General features: G+C 34.4%; 1 protein-coding gene across 1 annotated transcript in view; it reads right to left on the bottom strand.

The window, feature by feature from the left end:
* Positions 1–4,873: 4,873 nt before the first annotated feature.
* LOC126808810 (multiple epidermal growth factor-like domains protein 8) overlaps positions 4,874–17,750 on the bottom strand; it is a 31,456-nt gene continuing 18,579 nt past the window's right edge. Inside the window, exons 4-9 of the mRNA XM_056098445.1 lie at positions 16,211–16,356; positions 11,528–11,668; positions 9,401–9,593; positions 8,234–8,406; positions 6,747–6,965; positions 4,874–4,933 (exon numbers count right to left, since the gene is read on the bottom strand). Coding sequence (XP_055954420.1) covers positions 4,874–4,933; positions 6,747–6,965; positions 8,234–8,406; positions 9,401–9,593; positions 11,528–11,668; positions 16,211–16,356 — 932 coding nt within the window. The remainder of the gene's footprint in view (positions 4,934–6,746; positions 6,966–8,233; positions 8,407–9,400; positions 9,594–11,527; positions 11,669–16,210; positions 16,357–17,750) is intronic.

The following is a 17,750-nucleotide window of genomic DNA, read 5'->3' as shown; positions in this document are numbered from 1 at the left end:
TGGTTTGATTCATTATTGAAACTGGTTGATCAAGACGAAAGCATCATAGGTGTCGCTTCTCAACAAAATGGTTGTAGACGAAAGCACGTCCATTCCCACGAAATGATTCTGCCTCTATTTTCCTCGAAAACGGATATTGAATATCCGTTTTCGAGAAAAATGAAGGCACAACCCGCACGATCGTTAAAAAACGTGTTGAGGGAGTTTCAAACGTCAGTTTCTGGCAATTCGTGTGCGAGTCGTGCATCACGAAAAATCCCGATGTCATTGATTTGTTTGACAATAAAAGAAGACGAATGTTTGCACCCGGAAAATTATCATTCTGTCAAATTAGCTCTTAAAAAAAAATCTGAAAAAAAAACCCCCGACCTACCGACCCTTCTCCTCGATTGTGGGTCGGGTTTGGTGAAACAAAGATATTTTTAAGGTCAGCCTTATTAGGTGAATGCCTTGATGGAGTTCGAAGATGCGCATTTTCTGCTTAGGGTAAGCAGAGCTAAGCAATTTGATTGGTTGATGCTTTGGGACACGATAACTTTAGTTCTAACAAGCCAACAGTGAGGCTGATGTCCCCCGCCGAAATCCCCAAATAAATAGATGACACATATTAATTAATCGCACATCTATTTTTTTTCAAAAGTATCGCGCAATCAAACTGATTATCAACTATACACTAAGTTTCATCACTCTCTATCAGATAGAATCAAAGTTATCTTGTCCCAAAGTATCGACCAAGGAAATTGCTTATCTCTGCTTAGCTTTAGCTCGATATGTTAATCATTGAACTCTCTATCAGATAGAATCAAAGTTATCTTGTCCCAAAGCATCGACCAAGGAAATTGCTTATCTCTGCTTAACTTTAGCTCGATATGTTAATCATTGAACTCAGTCAAGACGAACATCTACATCAAGTTTAAACATTCTACCTCGATTAGAAGTAGAGTTGTTATGTTCCAAAGTCTTGACCAATCAAAATGCTTATTGCTCCTTAGTGAAGCAGACAATTCTCATCATCGAACTTAGTCAACGTATTGATGTAATGAAACTATACACCATGTTTCATCACTATCACTTAATTAGAACTAAAGTTATCGTGTCCCAAAGCATCAACCAATCAAATTGCTTATCTCTACTTACCATAAGCAGAAAAATGCTCATCTTCGTACTCTATCAAGGCATCAACCTCATAAACACCTACACCAAATTTGATCATTCTAGCTCAATTAGAAGGAGAGTTATTGTGTTTCAAAGTCTTGGCCAATCAAATTGCTTATCGCTCTGCTTACCCTGAGCAGAAAATGCTCAATATCGAACTTAGTCAAGGTATTGATGTAATGAAACTATACACTAAGTTTCATCACTCTCACTTAATTGAACTAAAGTTATTGTGTCCCAAAGCATCAACCAATCAAATTGTTTATCTCTTACCCTAAGCAGAAAATGCTCATCTTCACACTCCATCAAGGCATTGTCCCAATCAACACCTACACCAAGTTTGCACATTTTAGCTCAATTAGAAGGAGAGTTATTGTGTTCCAAAGTCTCGGCCAATCAAATTGCTTATCGCTCTGCTTACCCTGAGCAGAAAATGCTCATTATCGAACTTAGTCAAGGTATTGATGTAATGAAACTACACACCAAGTTTCATCACTCTCACTTAATTAGAACTAAAGTTATCATGTCCCAAAGCATCAACCAATCAAATTGCTTATCTCTGCTTACCATAAGCAGAAAATGTTCATCTTCGAACTCCATCAACGCATTGACCTAATAAACACCTACACCAAGTTTGAACATTCTACGTCAATTAGAAGGAGAGTTATTGTGTCCCAAAAAGTGTGACAGACAGACAGACAGACAGACGGACGGACCCATTTTAATATTCCCCTGCTTTCTTCGAAAGGCGGGGGAAAATTAAGTGAGAGTGAGGAAACTTGGTGTATAGTTTTATCACATCAATACCTTGACTAAGTTTGATAATGAGCATTTGATTGGTCGAACACAATAACTCTTCTTCTAATTGAGATAGAATGTTCAAACTTGATGTAGGCGTTTATTAGGTGAATGCCTTTGATGGAGTTTGGAATAAACATTGTCTGCTTACGGTAAGCAGAGATAAGCAATCTGATTGGTTGATGCTTTGGGGCATGATAACTTTGGTTATAAGTAAGTGAGAGTGATGAAACTCCGAGTATAGATTCATCATATCATTTACCGTGACTAAGTTCAATGATGAGAATTTTCTGCTTAGGATAAGGAGCAATAAGCAATTTGATTGGTCACGACTTTCGAACATAACAACTCTGCTTTTAATCGAGGTAGAAGGTTTAAACTTGATGTAGATTATTAGGTGAATGTCTTGACTGGGTTCAATGATTAACATTTCAAGCTAAAGCTAAGCAGAGCTAAACAATTTCTTTGGTTGATGCTTTGGTACAAAATAACTTTGATTTTATCTGATAGAGAGGGTGTTCCAACTTTGGTTGATGCTTTGGTACAAGATAACTTTGATTTTATCTGATAGAGAGGGTGTTCCAACTTTGAATTTATATTTAGCCTTATAACTCTCTCACAGGTGTTAGCTCAACATCCTTGTCTTACTATAGTCCAGAAAGCCTAAAGATAGGTTGTCAGGCAATGAAACATACGCCCACAGCAAATATTTAATTTTTTGTCGGTAATGAGGGGCATTTACAAGACAATTTAATACAGATCAGATTATAATTTTCGTCCTTTGAGGGTTCACAAGGTGCTACAAACTGAAACAAGGCCCTTAACTCAGTAAGTTATATACAAAAATTGTTGAAATTCCAGCTTTTTTCGTTTTACTAATTTAAATAATGCATATAAATTTCATACAAATCGGATGATAACTTTTGTCGTTAGAGCGTTCACAGGGCTCAAGAAAGCGAAACTCTAGACTTAATGAACAGAAATTGCTGAAATTCAATAGGCTTCTTTGTTTTACTAATCTAAATAATGCATATAAATTTAATACAGATAACTTTAGTCACGAGATAGAGCGTTCACAATGTTCAACAAAGTAAGGCAAGGGCCATAACTCTAGCAGTAATTAACGAAAATTCAACAGGCTTCTTTGTTTTATTAATCTAAATAAAGCAAGTAAATTTCATACAGATCGGAAGATAACTTTAACTGTTACAGTGTTCACAAAGTCAAACAAAATGAAACAAGGACAATAACTCTAGAAGTAATTAACAGAAATTGTTGAAATTCAAATAGGCTTTTCTGGTTTACTGATCTAAATAATGTATATAAATTTCATATAGATCAGATGATAACTCTTGTCGAAACAAGGACCCATAACTCTTATCAGTTATTAACTGAAATTGCTGAAAATCAAAAGGCTTCTATGATTTACAAATTTAGATAATGCATACATAAATTTAATAAGGTTCAACAAAGTGAAACAATGGGCCATAACTCTAGAAGTTATTAACGGAAATTACTGAAGTTCAATAGCTTTCTTCGTTTTACTAATTAAAATAATGCATAACTCTAGGAGTAATTAATGGAAATTGTTGAAATTAAAAAGATTTTTTCGTATCACTAATGTAAACAATAATAGTTGTCTGTAGAGTGATCACAAGAAATTGTGGACGATGGAGGGACCTACAGACGTACAGAAGAGACAGCAATAAACAACCACATTTCTATGTGGGCGTAGATAAAGTGAGTACTGTATCTGCCGCTCATACAGTATTCATGGCAAAATAAAAATTACCTTTCACATGGTGCTCTACAATGATCAGGATCTAAAACAGCACCTGGTATACGATGTCTTCTGGTACAATGGCCATTTGGTGATATCCATTCGCACAAATTATCCTATTATAATTTATAGAAAATAAACAATCAATAATCATAGTGTTTAACAAGTCAATTTCTTAAAAGAGAGAGTCCATTTGTCTCTATATTGTAAAATTATCAATTTGGGGTAAATTATCAATTTTAAAATATCTTTATTTAAATAAAAAGAAAGAAAACAAATCCAGAGACCACAAACCATGTTTCGGATTCGGGAAAAGACGTTTTTAAATTGTTTTGTCACATCATTTAAATGCCAATTCAATTAACTTTGCCATTATCGTATATCACAATCAGGTCTTAAAACTTATTTAACATGTGAAATACATGAAAAAAATGAGTTACTTTATAAGAAAGAGAATGAAAGAAAATATCCACGGGCGTGAAAACTGAACTAAATAGCTATATGGTCAAGTGACTTCCTTATTCTTGATGTCACGGTCTCTTACGACATTTGATCTTGTGTCTTTTTAAATTGCTGACTGATCTTTGGTTTTGCATTAAAATATTTAAATCTGTTTTAAATAATAATGCCTGTAGATGATTACATTTCAAATAATCATCACATCTGTTGAAAATATGCTTACCCTGGTACATGCCTTACATTCCACATAATCATCACATTTGGGACACTGACTGGGTGTTGTTATTAGAAATTGTATGGAACTTAGATTAGCACAGACAGCTGTTACAGTTAAATCATCTCTATCCATACAGGTCCGTAAGGCATTACACCATCCACATGATGTATCAGTTAAACACGCCACACAGTTATAATGTATTGAACAACTTTCTCCGCTATATGGCTGTAAAAACTCAGACGTCAGAGATTGCTGAGTGAGTGATTTTAACGCACCATTCCATTCTAGTTTGATGTTACTCTGTGGGTAATTGTCGTTTTTTCCCTGTTCCTTTTTAACATGATGTTTCAAGACGACTTCAACAAAATATTTATTGCCTCGTGCAATGTTTGGAAATAATGCACTTCCGTCAAGTCTTCTGGCCTCACTCTCATTATATTTCATTTGTGACGATAACGATAATACTAATTCCTGGAAAACAAATCATTATATTTCATTTGTGATGATAACGATAATACTAATTCCTGGAATAAAGGACACAGCAGTTTAGTGGCAAACGAATCATTATTAAACTACTTTGAAATACGAACAAAAGTTTTAAAGTAAAGAAATTTTCCATAAAATAAAATCGTAAAATACAATTCTGGAAAATTATTTTAATAATCAACTTCTGTTCTATCAGACTGATTCAATCTAGTTAGCTGTCATCTGCAGTGAATATCACTGAAGAATCCCACAAATTTCAACACCAATAATTGTTTGCAATGGATCATCCAAAATAGAACAGGGAATTGGCTGTGTTTAGGATCAATTATCATTAAACAGGCATTTTGTAAGAGCTAAACCTGCCTATTGCAGGTCTTTTTTTGGGCCCTAGAATGTTATATAATTTATTAATTTAAATTAGACATTTATTAACATGACAAGACCATAATCAACTCTCGATGCCATCGGATGGCTCCAATTTTAAGTAGATTAGACCAGTTTGGCCATTTAATGTTTTAATTTTAAAAAAAGTTGCCAGACAACGAAACATAAGCCCATAGCAGCTAAATCGGCTGAGCGGTCGACAAGGGTTGTTGCATATATATTCTTTTGTAGATAATTGGGGGCATTTACAAGACAATTCCATACAAATCAGATTCTAATTTTTGTCGTTTGAGGGTTTACCAAACTGAAACTAGGGCTGTAACTCTGGAAGTAATTTACAGAAATTGTTGAAATTCGACAGGCTTTTTCGTTTTACTAATTCAAATAATGCATATAAATTTGATATAGATCGGATGATATTTTTAGTTCAACAAAGTAAAACAAGTTTAGAAGTAATTACTGGAAATTGCTGAAATTCAATAGGCTTTTTTGATGCACATAAATTTCATACATATCGGATAATAGCTTTTGTTGTTAGAGTGTTCATAAGGTGCAACAAAGAGAAGCAAGTGCCAGAACTCCAGAAGAAATTAATGGAAATTGCTGAAATTCAATATGATTCTTCGTTTTACTAATTTAAGTGATGCATATAAATTTCAAACAGATTAGAGGATAACTGTTTGTCATTAGAGCATTCTGTAGATTGTTCACAAGAAATTGCGAATGACGGACTGACGTACATATGTACGGACGGGGGCGACAGCAATATGCAACCACATTCAAATGGAGAAGCCAGTTGACTCAAAGACAGACGCCCCAACCATTCAACCATTCGGCCATCCAACCCCCCAACCCCACCCCTTTGTCTATGGAGTTGGTTTTAATTTAAGGAATGTCAACATGCTTCCTGATAAACAAGATGAAATTCGTCCAAAGAAAATAGGCTACCGGAATGACAATCTTTTTCAATCTTGTGTGAATCTATGGTACTACGAATAGTACAAATGTCTACATTGGTCACATCTGGTTACTGGTAGGTGGTATCAGGCCACAATTAAAAATCATGTGTTGACAAAATATTCAAATTCGTTCGTAATATTATTTACCATATCTTGATGTCCGATAGCGTAGGGCATGTCTGGAATATACAGGCAAAATAGCATCCCTGGCGCACACTTTTAATTACCATACTCCTTACTTTGAAATGAGAAGCGCGAAGGAGTGCCCCTCAAAAATCAATCCCTGTGAAACCCACTTAAACCATCTTTTGTGCCGAAAGTTATATTTCTATATCCACCGGGTATAAATTTATTGCAAAGTGGTTTGTGTAAGATAATTTAGAACAATTCATTAATGGATTCTGACCTAGAAAGATCAATTAATGGGAGTAATCATACCTGGAATCAACTATTGGGGGGACCATTCCAAACCCTCTAATCATAAGAAATAGATGAAATAATATCTTACTGGTTTAACTGTGACATTTGTTCGACTAAGATATAAGGATGTCTGTCCTCCTCGCATCTTCATGTGTAGACGTAAGAGAGATTTTCCTGGTGGTGGTGGGGCATTTAATGGATGTATAAAACCAATCATTCTACCAGTATAGGTAAAATCATTCTCTATCTCACTCATAAAATTATAGCGAAACTTTAACGTTTGTTCTGTCTGACGGACAATACTCAACTGAAACAATCAATACAAATTTTAATAAAATACATGAATATGAATAAAGATATGAATGTGTCTTGAGCAAAATAATTTATACTATCTGATGCTCACTGACTGAGTGGCTGACACATAATACTCAATTACGTCCAACAGGCCATTTTTTTCCTATCTTGTCCTTGAAAAACACACATTGTTAATATTCAGAAAGAATAACGTATCTGATATTAAGATGGGTTGCCAGGCAACAAACTATACACCTACAGCCGCTAAATCGACAAGGATTGTGGAATATTTATTCTTTTGTAAGTAATTGGGGGCCTTTAAAAGACAGTTTCATACAGATCAGATTATAATTTTTGTTATTTGAGGGTTCACAAGGTTCTACAAACTGAAACAAGGGCCTTAACTCTGGAAGTAATTTACAGAAAATTTTGAAATTCGACATGCTTTTTCGTTTTAATAATTTACATAATGCATATAAATTTCATAAAGATAGGATAACTTTTGTCATTGGAAAGTTCACAAGGTCACAAAGTAAAACGAGGGCCATAACTCTAGAAATAATTGACGGAAATTGCTGCAAATCAATAGAACTCTGTTTCACAAATTTAAATTGATGCATATAAATTTCATACATATCGGATGAAAACTTTCATCAATTGAGCATTAACAAGGTTAAACAAAGTGAAACAAGGGCCATAAATCTAGAAGAAATTATTGTAAATTGCTGAAATTCAATAGGTTTCATGGTTTCGCTAATCTAAATGATGCAAATAAATTTCACAAAGATTGGATGATAACTTTTGGCGTTAGAACAGTCACAAGGTGCAACAAAGTGAAACAAGGGCCATAACTCTAGAAGTAATGAACAGAAATTGCTGAATTCAATAGGCTTCTAATTTTTACTAATTTAAATGATCTTTCACAACGATAAGATGATAACTTTTGGCATTCAAGACTTCACAAGGTGCAAGAAAGTGAAACAAGGGCCATAACTCTAGTAGAAATAAACAGAAATTGCTGAAATTCAATAGGATTCTTCTTTTTATTTATTTAAATGATCTTTCACAAAGATTAGATGATAACTTTTGGCGTTAGAGTGTTCACAAGGTTCAACAAAGTGAAACAAGGGCCATAAATCTAGAAAAATAAATGGAAATTATTGAAATTAAATAGGCTTCTTCAGCTCACTAATGTAAACAACATGTGAAAATTTCATAAAAGTCAAAGGGCTGATCAAATTCCATCCGTTTTAATTGACACAACTATTTAAATGAACTTACATGATCTGGATAAGTTTTGTTCATTGGGAATCTATATTCTATCCAATGTAAACCTGCTGGGTAATCCTCCAGTTGACATTGTTGATGAGTTGTTAAGCTAGCACTTAAACCTTCCCACCATCCCTGTATACCAGATGATGTATTCTCTGCTGCTAAACATGTACCTTGTGGCACTGAAATAAAAGAATATGATGATAAAATAACGCATGTACCTATCGATCGAAATTAAACTCAATTTCAGTATAAAAGTCATAAATACACTTTTCCAGTTCCAACATGCCAGATTAAATGTTAAATATAGAGTTTAAGAGCATACACAAATAAAAAGTACTTTTATTAAAACACATTCTTGTACCAAAAATTTATGGCCATTTTAAGTTTACATTCTGAGGGGTGCTAGCCAGATCCTGATCATTGTACCTCCCAAATACACATTTTTGACATATTAGGATATATTATCATAAATCTTTATCTGGTTCTTTCATTATGTCTCAACTGGATATCAAATGCATCATTTTGATTATCGAGAGTGATCCCATCAAGCCATCCGCCATTGGTTTGTGTCGCCTATTTCTATTGTTTGGCAGTTTCTCACATTTCCATGTGGGTGTATAAATATCATAGCTCCAATATCAGTACAGATCAGAATCTGAAACCATTCACCTTTATCTCTACTACTGTTACTTGTCAGATGTTCTGGTTCAAATATAGTTAGCTTATGTTTACATTTATGTAGGGTAAGCCTGTTCTCACAAATCTTTACATGTTTGTAATTTTGAGTTTGAGTGACATATACTTTTATCAGAAGTTACATGGTTTTATACACTAAAAATAACAAATTAACATAAATATATTTGACTGATATAAGACAGTAATTAGCCCTACTATAACCTGGCAGAATATTTCATCGACACATTTTAAAAGAAAGTAAGTTTTATTACTAATACTATAAGTGCAGGAGAAAAACTAACCATGTGTTATCTGATATAACCATATATTTCTTTGAATGGCAATTTTTATCTATACTTATTTCCTGTTAAATAATAAACTTGTGTCATTAACTACCATATAAGTAAGCCACAGAGAAGCTACCACTGACAAGTGGGAAACCAGTCGAGTTTCAAGACCTGTGAAAATTAAATCATGCTAAAATGAAGTTACATGTACCTGCTCTTGTCTGACAGACTGCTTGTTTAACACACCAGCTACAAGGATCATTATAGACACGACGACGTGGCTGAGATGCTGTCAGATTTACCCCTTTTCCCTGGCTAACACATGCTGAACATGTAGATAATACGGCACATATTCCAGGACATCTCTGACTCTTTAGATCTTGTATATTACCATCAGAACACATCTAAATAACAAATATACATAGTGATAATAAACAAGCCAACAGTGAGGCTGATGTCCCCCGCCGAAATCCCAAAATAAATAGATGACACATTAATTAATCGCACATTTATTTTTTTCAAAAGTATCGAGCAATCAAATTATACACTAAGTTTGAGCACTCTCTATCAGATAGAATCAAAGTTATCTTGTCCCAAAGCATCGACCAATGTTAATAATTGAACTCAGCCATGACATGACAGCAGAAAATACTCATTATCAAACTTAGTCAAGGTAATGATATAATAAAGCTATACACCAAGTGTCCTCACTCTCACTTAATTAGAACTAAAGTTATCGTGTCCCAAAGCATCAACCAATCAAATTGCTTATCCCTGCTTACTCTAAGCAAAAAATTCTCATCTTCACACTCCATCAAGGCATTCACCTAATAGCCACCTATGCCAAGTGTGAACATTCTAACTCAACTAGAATGAGAGTTATTGTGTTCTAAAGTCTCGACCAATCAAATTGCTTATCTCTGCTTAACCTAAGCACAAAATGCTCATCTTCGAACTCCATCAAGACATTAACCTAATAAACACCTACACCAAGTTTGAACATTCTAGCTCAATTAGAAAAGGAGTTAATGTGTTCCAAAGTCTCGGCCAATCAAATTGCTTATCGCTCTGCTTACCCTAAGCAGAAAATGCTCATTATCGAGACTTAGTCAAGGTATTGATATAATAAAGCTATACACCAAGTGTCCTCACTCTCCCTTTTAATTAGAACTAAAGTTATCAGGTCCCAAAGCATCAACCAATCAAATTGCTTATCTCTGCTTACCCTAAGCGGAAAATGCTCATCTTCGAACTCCATCAAGGCATTGACCTAATCAACACATACACCAAGTTTGAACATTCTAGCTCAATTAGGAAGAGAGTTATCGTGCCCCAAAGTATCAACCAATCAAATTGCTTATCTCTGCTTACCCTAAGCGGAAAATGCTCATCTTCGAACTCCATCAAGGCATTGACCTAATAAACACATACACCAAGTTTGAACATTCTAGCTCAATTAAAAGTTATCGTGTCCCAAAGCATCAACCAATCAAATTGCTTATCTCTGCTTACCCTAAGCGGAAAATGCTCATCTTCGAACTCCATCAAGGCATTGACCTAATCAACACATACACCAAGTTTGAACATTCTAGCCCAATTAGGAAGAGAGTTATCGTGTCCCAAAGCATCAACCAATCAAATTGCTTATCTCTGCTTACCCTAAGCGGAAAATGCTCATCTTCGAACTCCATCAAGGCATTGACCTAATAAACACATACACCAAGTTTGAACATTCTAGCTCAATTAGGAAGAGAGTTATTGTGTCCCAAAAAGTGTGACGGACAGACAGACGGACAGACAGACAGACAGACAGACGGACGAACCCATTTTAATAGTCCCCTGCTTTCTTCGAAAGGCGGGGGACAATTATCAAAGGGTGTTATGTCCGTTGTTTTGTTGTGCAGTTCTCCTGCATTCTCTACTTTTAAAAGTGAATTTAATTCCTTGGATCAGGATCAGGTTACAGATTACTAATAGTCTGACAAACAGAATGAACTGTGTGGTAATAAGATGAATAAAATCAATAAATAAGAATTTATTGCACTGTCTAATACATAAGGAATAATGTAATTCCTAGCCACATTAACTCATATAATTCTGAGAAAAAAAACCCAATGTGTTATTTCTCCCTCAATACACCATGACTGAAGCTTTATTACAGCATACAGCAACAACTTATTTTCATTCCATAAATAAATCAAGGCATCATCAGTAGAAAGTGATCACTAACTTTTCACATTCATAAAATGGGCACGCAAGACTCTATGCAATAATGTTTTCCATCATTACAAACTAATTTATCTATCTTTGTTGATATTGATGGTACATGTAAACTTACATCTGTTCTAGTACGATGAACACAACCAGGTTTGCCTGAATCTAAGCGAGCTGTTTTACAATATACACAGTCTGGATCTTTCAAACATGTTTCATCTTTAGAATAATCTAAACAATGATCCATATCTTCTAATACTACAGTCTGAAATTTAAAGACATACAGATTACAGCCATGGAATTTTAAAGTCTCACTGTGACATTTTAGTGTAATAAGAATCCTTTGCAAACTACAATACTGTGAAAAATAGGTTACCAAGCAACGAAACATACGCCCACAACATACGTCCGAGCGGTTAACAAGGGTTGTCAAATAATTAATCTTTTGAAGATAAATTTCATTCGAACATTCACACGGTTTAACCAAGTGAAACAAGGGCCATCACTCTAGAAGTAATTAATGCAAAGTGCGGAAATTCAATAGGCCTCTTAATTTAAATAACACATACAAATTTCATACAGATAGGATGATAGCTTTTGTCATTAGAACATTAAAATGGTTCAAGAAAGTGAAACAAGGGCCATAACAAGGAAATTGCTGAAATTCAATAAACTTCTTTGTTTCACTAATTTAAATAATGCATATAAATTTCATAGATCATATGATTACTTTTGTTATTAGAGCATTCACAAGGTTCATCAAAGTGAAACAAGGGCCATAACTCTGGACATAATTAACGGAAATTGCTGGAATTCAATAGTCTTCTTTGTTTTACTAATTCAGATAATGCATATAAATTTTTCAAACAGATCGGATGATAACTTTTGTCATTAGACCGTTTACAGGGTTCGACAACAAGGTGCTTAACTCAAAAAGCAATTAATGGAAATTGCTGTAATTCAATAGGTTTCTTCGTTTCACTAATTCAAAGATAAGTTGCCAGGCAACAAAACATACGCCCACAGCAGCTTAATTATCCGAGCGGTCAATAATGGTTGTCGCATATTTATTCTTTTGTAGGTAATTGGGGGCTTGCACAAGACAGTTCTATACAGATCAGATTATAATCTTGTTGTTTGAGGGTTCACAAAGTTCTACAAACTGAAACAAGGGCCTCAACTCTGGAAGTAGTTTACAGAAATTTTTGAAATTTGACAAGCTTTTTCGTTTTACTAATTTAAATAATGCATATAAATTTCATACAGATCGGATAATCACATTTGTCATTCAAACGTTGAACAAAGTGAAACAAGGGCCATAAATTGCTGAAATTCAATAGGCTTCGTGGTTTTACTAATTTAAATAATGTATATGAATTTCACAAAGATCGGATGATAACTTTCAATAAAGTGAAACGAGCCATAATTCTTGACATAATAAACGGAAATTGCTGAAATTCAATAGGATACTTCATTTTACTAACATAAATGGCACATATAAATTTCATACAGATCGGCACATAACTTTAGAGGTTAGAGCGTTCACAAAGTGCAACAAAGTGAAACAAGGGCCATTATTCTAGAAGTAATGAATGGAAATTGCTGAAATTCAATAGGATTCTTCTATTTACAAATTTAAATGACACATATAAATTTCATACTGATTGGCAGATAACTTTTGATGTTACAGCATTCCCACGGTGCAACAAATTGAAACAAGGGCCATACCTCTACAAATAATTGACGGAAATTGCTGAAATTCAATAGGATTCTTCTATTTACAAATTTAAATGACACATATAAATTTCATACTGATTGGCAGATAACTTTTGATGTTAGAGCATCCCCACGGTGCAACAAATTAAAACAAGGGCTGTACCCCTAGAAGTAATTGACGGAAACTGCTGAAATTAGGCTTCTTCGTTTCACTAATTTAAATAATGAATATAAATTTCACAAAGATCGGATGATAACCTTTGCCATTAGAGTCTTCAACAAAGTGAAACATCGGCCATAACTCTAGAAGTAATGACTGGAAATTGCTGAAATTCAATAGGCTTCTTTGGTTCACTAATTTAATTAATGCATATAAATTTTACAAAGATCGGATGATAACTTTTGGCGTTAGGGCATTCACAAGGTTCAACAAAGTGAAATTAGGGCCATGACTCTAGAGGTAATAAACAGAAATTGCTGAAATTCAACAGGCTTCTTTGTTTCACAAATTCGATTAATGCATATAAATTTCACAAAGATCGGTTGATAACTTTTGGCGTAATAGCACTCTCAAGGTTCAACAAAGTGAAACAAGGGCCATTACTCTAGACATAATAAACAAAAATTATTGAAATTAAATAGGATTCTTCATCTCACTAGCATTCTCAAGGTTCAACAAAGTGAAACAAGGGCCATAACTCTAGACATAATAAACAAAAATTATTGAAATTAAATAGGATTCTTCATCTCACTAATGTAAACCACATATATTAATTTTAAAACAATCGGATTAAAACTTTTGGAGTTAGAGCGTTCACAAGAAATTGTGGACGGACGGACAGGGGCGACGGCCATATACGTCGACATTTCCATGTGGGCGTAAAAAAAATGTATATAAATTTCACACACACAAATAGGATGATAACTTTTACCATTAGAGCATTCACAGGGTTCGACAAAGTGAAACAAGGGTCATAACTCTAGACATAATTAACGGAAATGGCTGAAATTGAAAAGGCTTCATTGTTTCATTACAATGTAATTTAAATAATGCATATAAATTTCATACAGATAGAATGAGAACTTTTGTCATTAGATTTAGAGCGTTCATATGGTTCGACAAAGTGAATCAAGGGCCATAACTCTAGACATAATTAACCAAAATTGCGAAAATTCAACAGGCTTCTTCGTTTCATTAATTTTAAAAATGTATATAAATTTCATACAGATAGAATGAGAACTTTTGTCATTAGAGCATTCACAGGGTTCGACAAAGTGAAACAAGGCCCAGAACTCTAAAAGTAATTAATGGAAATTGCTGTAATTCAATACGATTCTTCGTTTCACTAATTTAAAGGATATCAATTTCACACAGATCGGATGATAATTTTTGTTTTCACAAGGCGCAATAAAGTGAAACAAGGGCCAAAAACTCCAGAAGAAATTAACGGAAATTATTGAAATCACACAGATCGGATGATAATTTTTGTTGTTAAGTGTTTTCACAAGGTGCAATAAAGTGAAACAAGGGCCAAAAACTCCAGAAGAAATTAACGGAAATTATTGAAATTAAATAGGCTTTTTCACCTCAGTAATGTAAATAACATTATATGTCAATTTCAAAACAATCAGATAATAAACGTTGTCGGACGGATGGAGGAGATAGCAATATACAACCACATTTCGATGGGGGCGTATAAAAATGAATCTCTACTAGGAATATTAGTCTAAAAATGGTTCAATTCTCTTTCAATATTTACAAAGTTATGTTGAACTGAATATTAAAATATCTAGGTTGCTCGCTATGTAAAAAGCCTGCCGCAATTTTGTTGTTTGCGAATAATTATTGATGAGCCTATTTTAAATTAAACTGAATCCCAACTGGAAAGTCATCTAGCACTAGTAGCACATGTATTTTGATTCTGTCTTCTTAATTACAGGTTAATTAATCAATCGAAGTACATATTAATGAGCAGGGCGCATGCTGTCGGTCGCCAAAGACGCAATTTGCGATAAAAATATGAAAGTGGCGATTAAAATTTGATTTTGGCGATAATGTTTTGGGGTACTGGCGATTCTTTTTGAGAACCGGTGTAAAAAAAAATCTTAAAACTCTACTAATCATATATATCCTCGACTGACCATTACATTGAGTGTAAATCATATGGTGGAATACTATTAATATGCCAACAGTAAGGCTGATGTCCCCTGCCGTAAGCCCGAAATAAAAAGATGACACATATTAATTAATTGTACGTTTATCTTTTTCTAAAGTATCGGGCAATCAAACTAATTATTATCTATAAACTATGTTTCATCACTCTCTATCAGATATAATTAAAGTCAAAGAAATTGCTTAGCTCTGCTTAGCTTTAGCAGGAAATGTTAATCATTGAACTCAGTCAAGACATTCACCTAATGAACATCAACATCAAGTTTACACATTCTACCTTACTTAAAAGCAGAGTTATGTCCCAAAGTCTTGACCAATCATATTGCTTATCGCAAACTTAGTCAAGGTAATGATATAATATTATAATGAATCTATACTTAGGACTTTCATAGCTCTCACTTAATCATAACCAAAGTTATCGTGCCCAAAAGCATCAACAAATGAAAATGCTTATCTCTGCTTACCATAAGCAGAAAATCTTCATCATCGAACTCCATCAAGGTATTCCCCTAGTTAACACCTACACCGAGTGTAAACATTGTTGCTCAATTAGAAGGAGAGTTATTGTGTTCCAAAGTTTTGACCAATCAAATTGCTTATCGCTCTGCTAACCCTGAGCAGAAAATGCTCATTATTGAACTTAGTCAAGGTATTGATGTAATGAAACTATACACAAAGTTTCATCACTCTCCCTTAATTAGAACTAAAGTTATCGTGTCCCAAAAGCATCAACCAATCAAAATGCTTATGTCTGCTTACCCCAGACAGACTGACAAACGAACCAATTTTAATAGTCCCCTGCTTTCTTCAAAAAGTGAGGGACAAATATGTCCAAATCTGCTAGGCTAACAGCAAAAAAAAACCCCCAACAATTGGTTACACTAGGATGTAAGCATGCAAATGGTGCTCTAGGCCTACCTCATGTCTAGCAATAGCTGGCGAAACTTTATAGATTAGTAAATCAGAACGAACTTGACCAGAGTAACCACCCATTACAATCAATTGGTTACTATTAGCAACTGCTGCTATATGACCAAAACGACCTTTCGTTGGTTTCAAATAACCTGAAATTAAAATAACAATACATGCTTTACATACAAAATTGTAGAACCATATCTAATATGATGTCGGCATAAACTTTGTTTTCACTCAAAAGTAAACAGCAATTTTTGACTCAATTCAAATTCAATTCTGTTGAGGACAATCGCGCAGTACACAATGATTAATAAATTGATATCAACACCAAAAATATGTTGAAATTTAGGTTTAATAGGACTTATCTTGAACAATAATTCATAAAAAACAACACATAGAAACCTACTTCAAATTTAGAATAAACAAGCCAACAGTGAGGCTGATGTTCCCAGACTTCCAAAATAAATTGAGAACGAACGGCGGCCATTTTGTCTGTCAATTTTGGGCCGATTTTCACGAAATTTGAACTTGGCCATCCTTAGGGTGTAACGGTGATATAATAAAATGTTTTTTTAAATCGGATAAAAATTATGACCTCTATAGGGTCCACAAGCTAAAAACGTGATTTTTTGTACAATCAGGGGCCATAATTCAGGAAGTTACGGTCCGATATGCGCGAATATCGAGAGGAACCGAGATCTTTGGGTTATCAACTTACATTTCAAGTTTCAACAAAATCGGATAAAAATTGTGACCTCTATAGTGTCCACAAGCTAAAAACGTGATTTTTCGTACAAACAGGGGCCATAATCCATGAAGTTTCGATCAGATACATGCCAATATTGAAAGCAGTCGAGATATTTTGGAGATAAACCTATATTTCAAGTTTCGTCAAAATCGGATAAGAATTGTGACCTGTAGAGTGTCCACAAACAATTGTGGTCGGACGGACGGATAGGGGCAACGGCATAATACGTCCACATGAAAATGTGGGCGTATAAAAACGTGATTTTTTGTACAATCAGGGGCCATAATTCAGGAAGTTACGGTTCGATATGCACGAATATCGAAAGGAACCGAGATCTTTGGGTTATAGACTTACATTTCAAGTTTCAACAAAATCGGATAAAAATTGTGACCTCTATAGGGTCCACAACCTTGATATACCATATTCTTACGCTATTTGGGAACGAACGGCGGCCATTTTGTCTGTCAATTTTGGGCCGATTTTCACGAAATTCGAATTCAGTCATCCCTAGGGTGTAACGGTGATATAATAATACGTTTTTTTAAATCGGGTAAAAATTATGACTTCTATAGGGTCCACAAGCTAAAAACGTGATTTTTCGTACAATCAGGGGTCATAAGTCAGGAAGTTACGATCCGATATGTACGAATATCGAAAGGAACCGAGATCTCTGGGTTATAAACTTACATTTCAAGTTTCAACAAAATCGGATAAAAATTGTGACCTCTATAGGGTCCACAACCTTGATATACCATATTCTTACGCTATTTGGGAACGAATGGCGGCCATTTTGTC

This window comes from Patella vulgata, chromosome 1, assembly GCF_932274485.2.
Source record: "Patella vulgata chromosome 1, xgPatVulg1.2, whole genome shotgun sequence".
Taxonomy (NCBI): domain Eukaryota; kingdom Metazoa; phylum Mollusca; class Gastropoda; family Patellidae; genus Patella; species Patella vulgata.
This window is presented reverse-complemented; position numbering and strand designations above follow the sequence as displayed.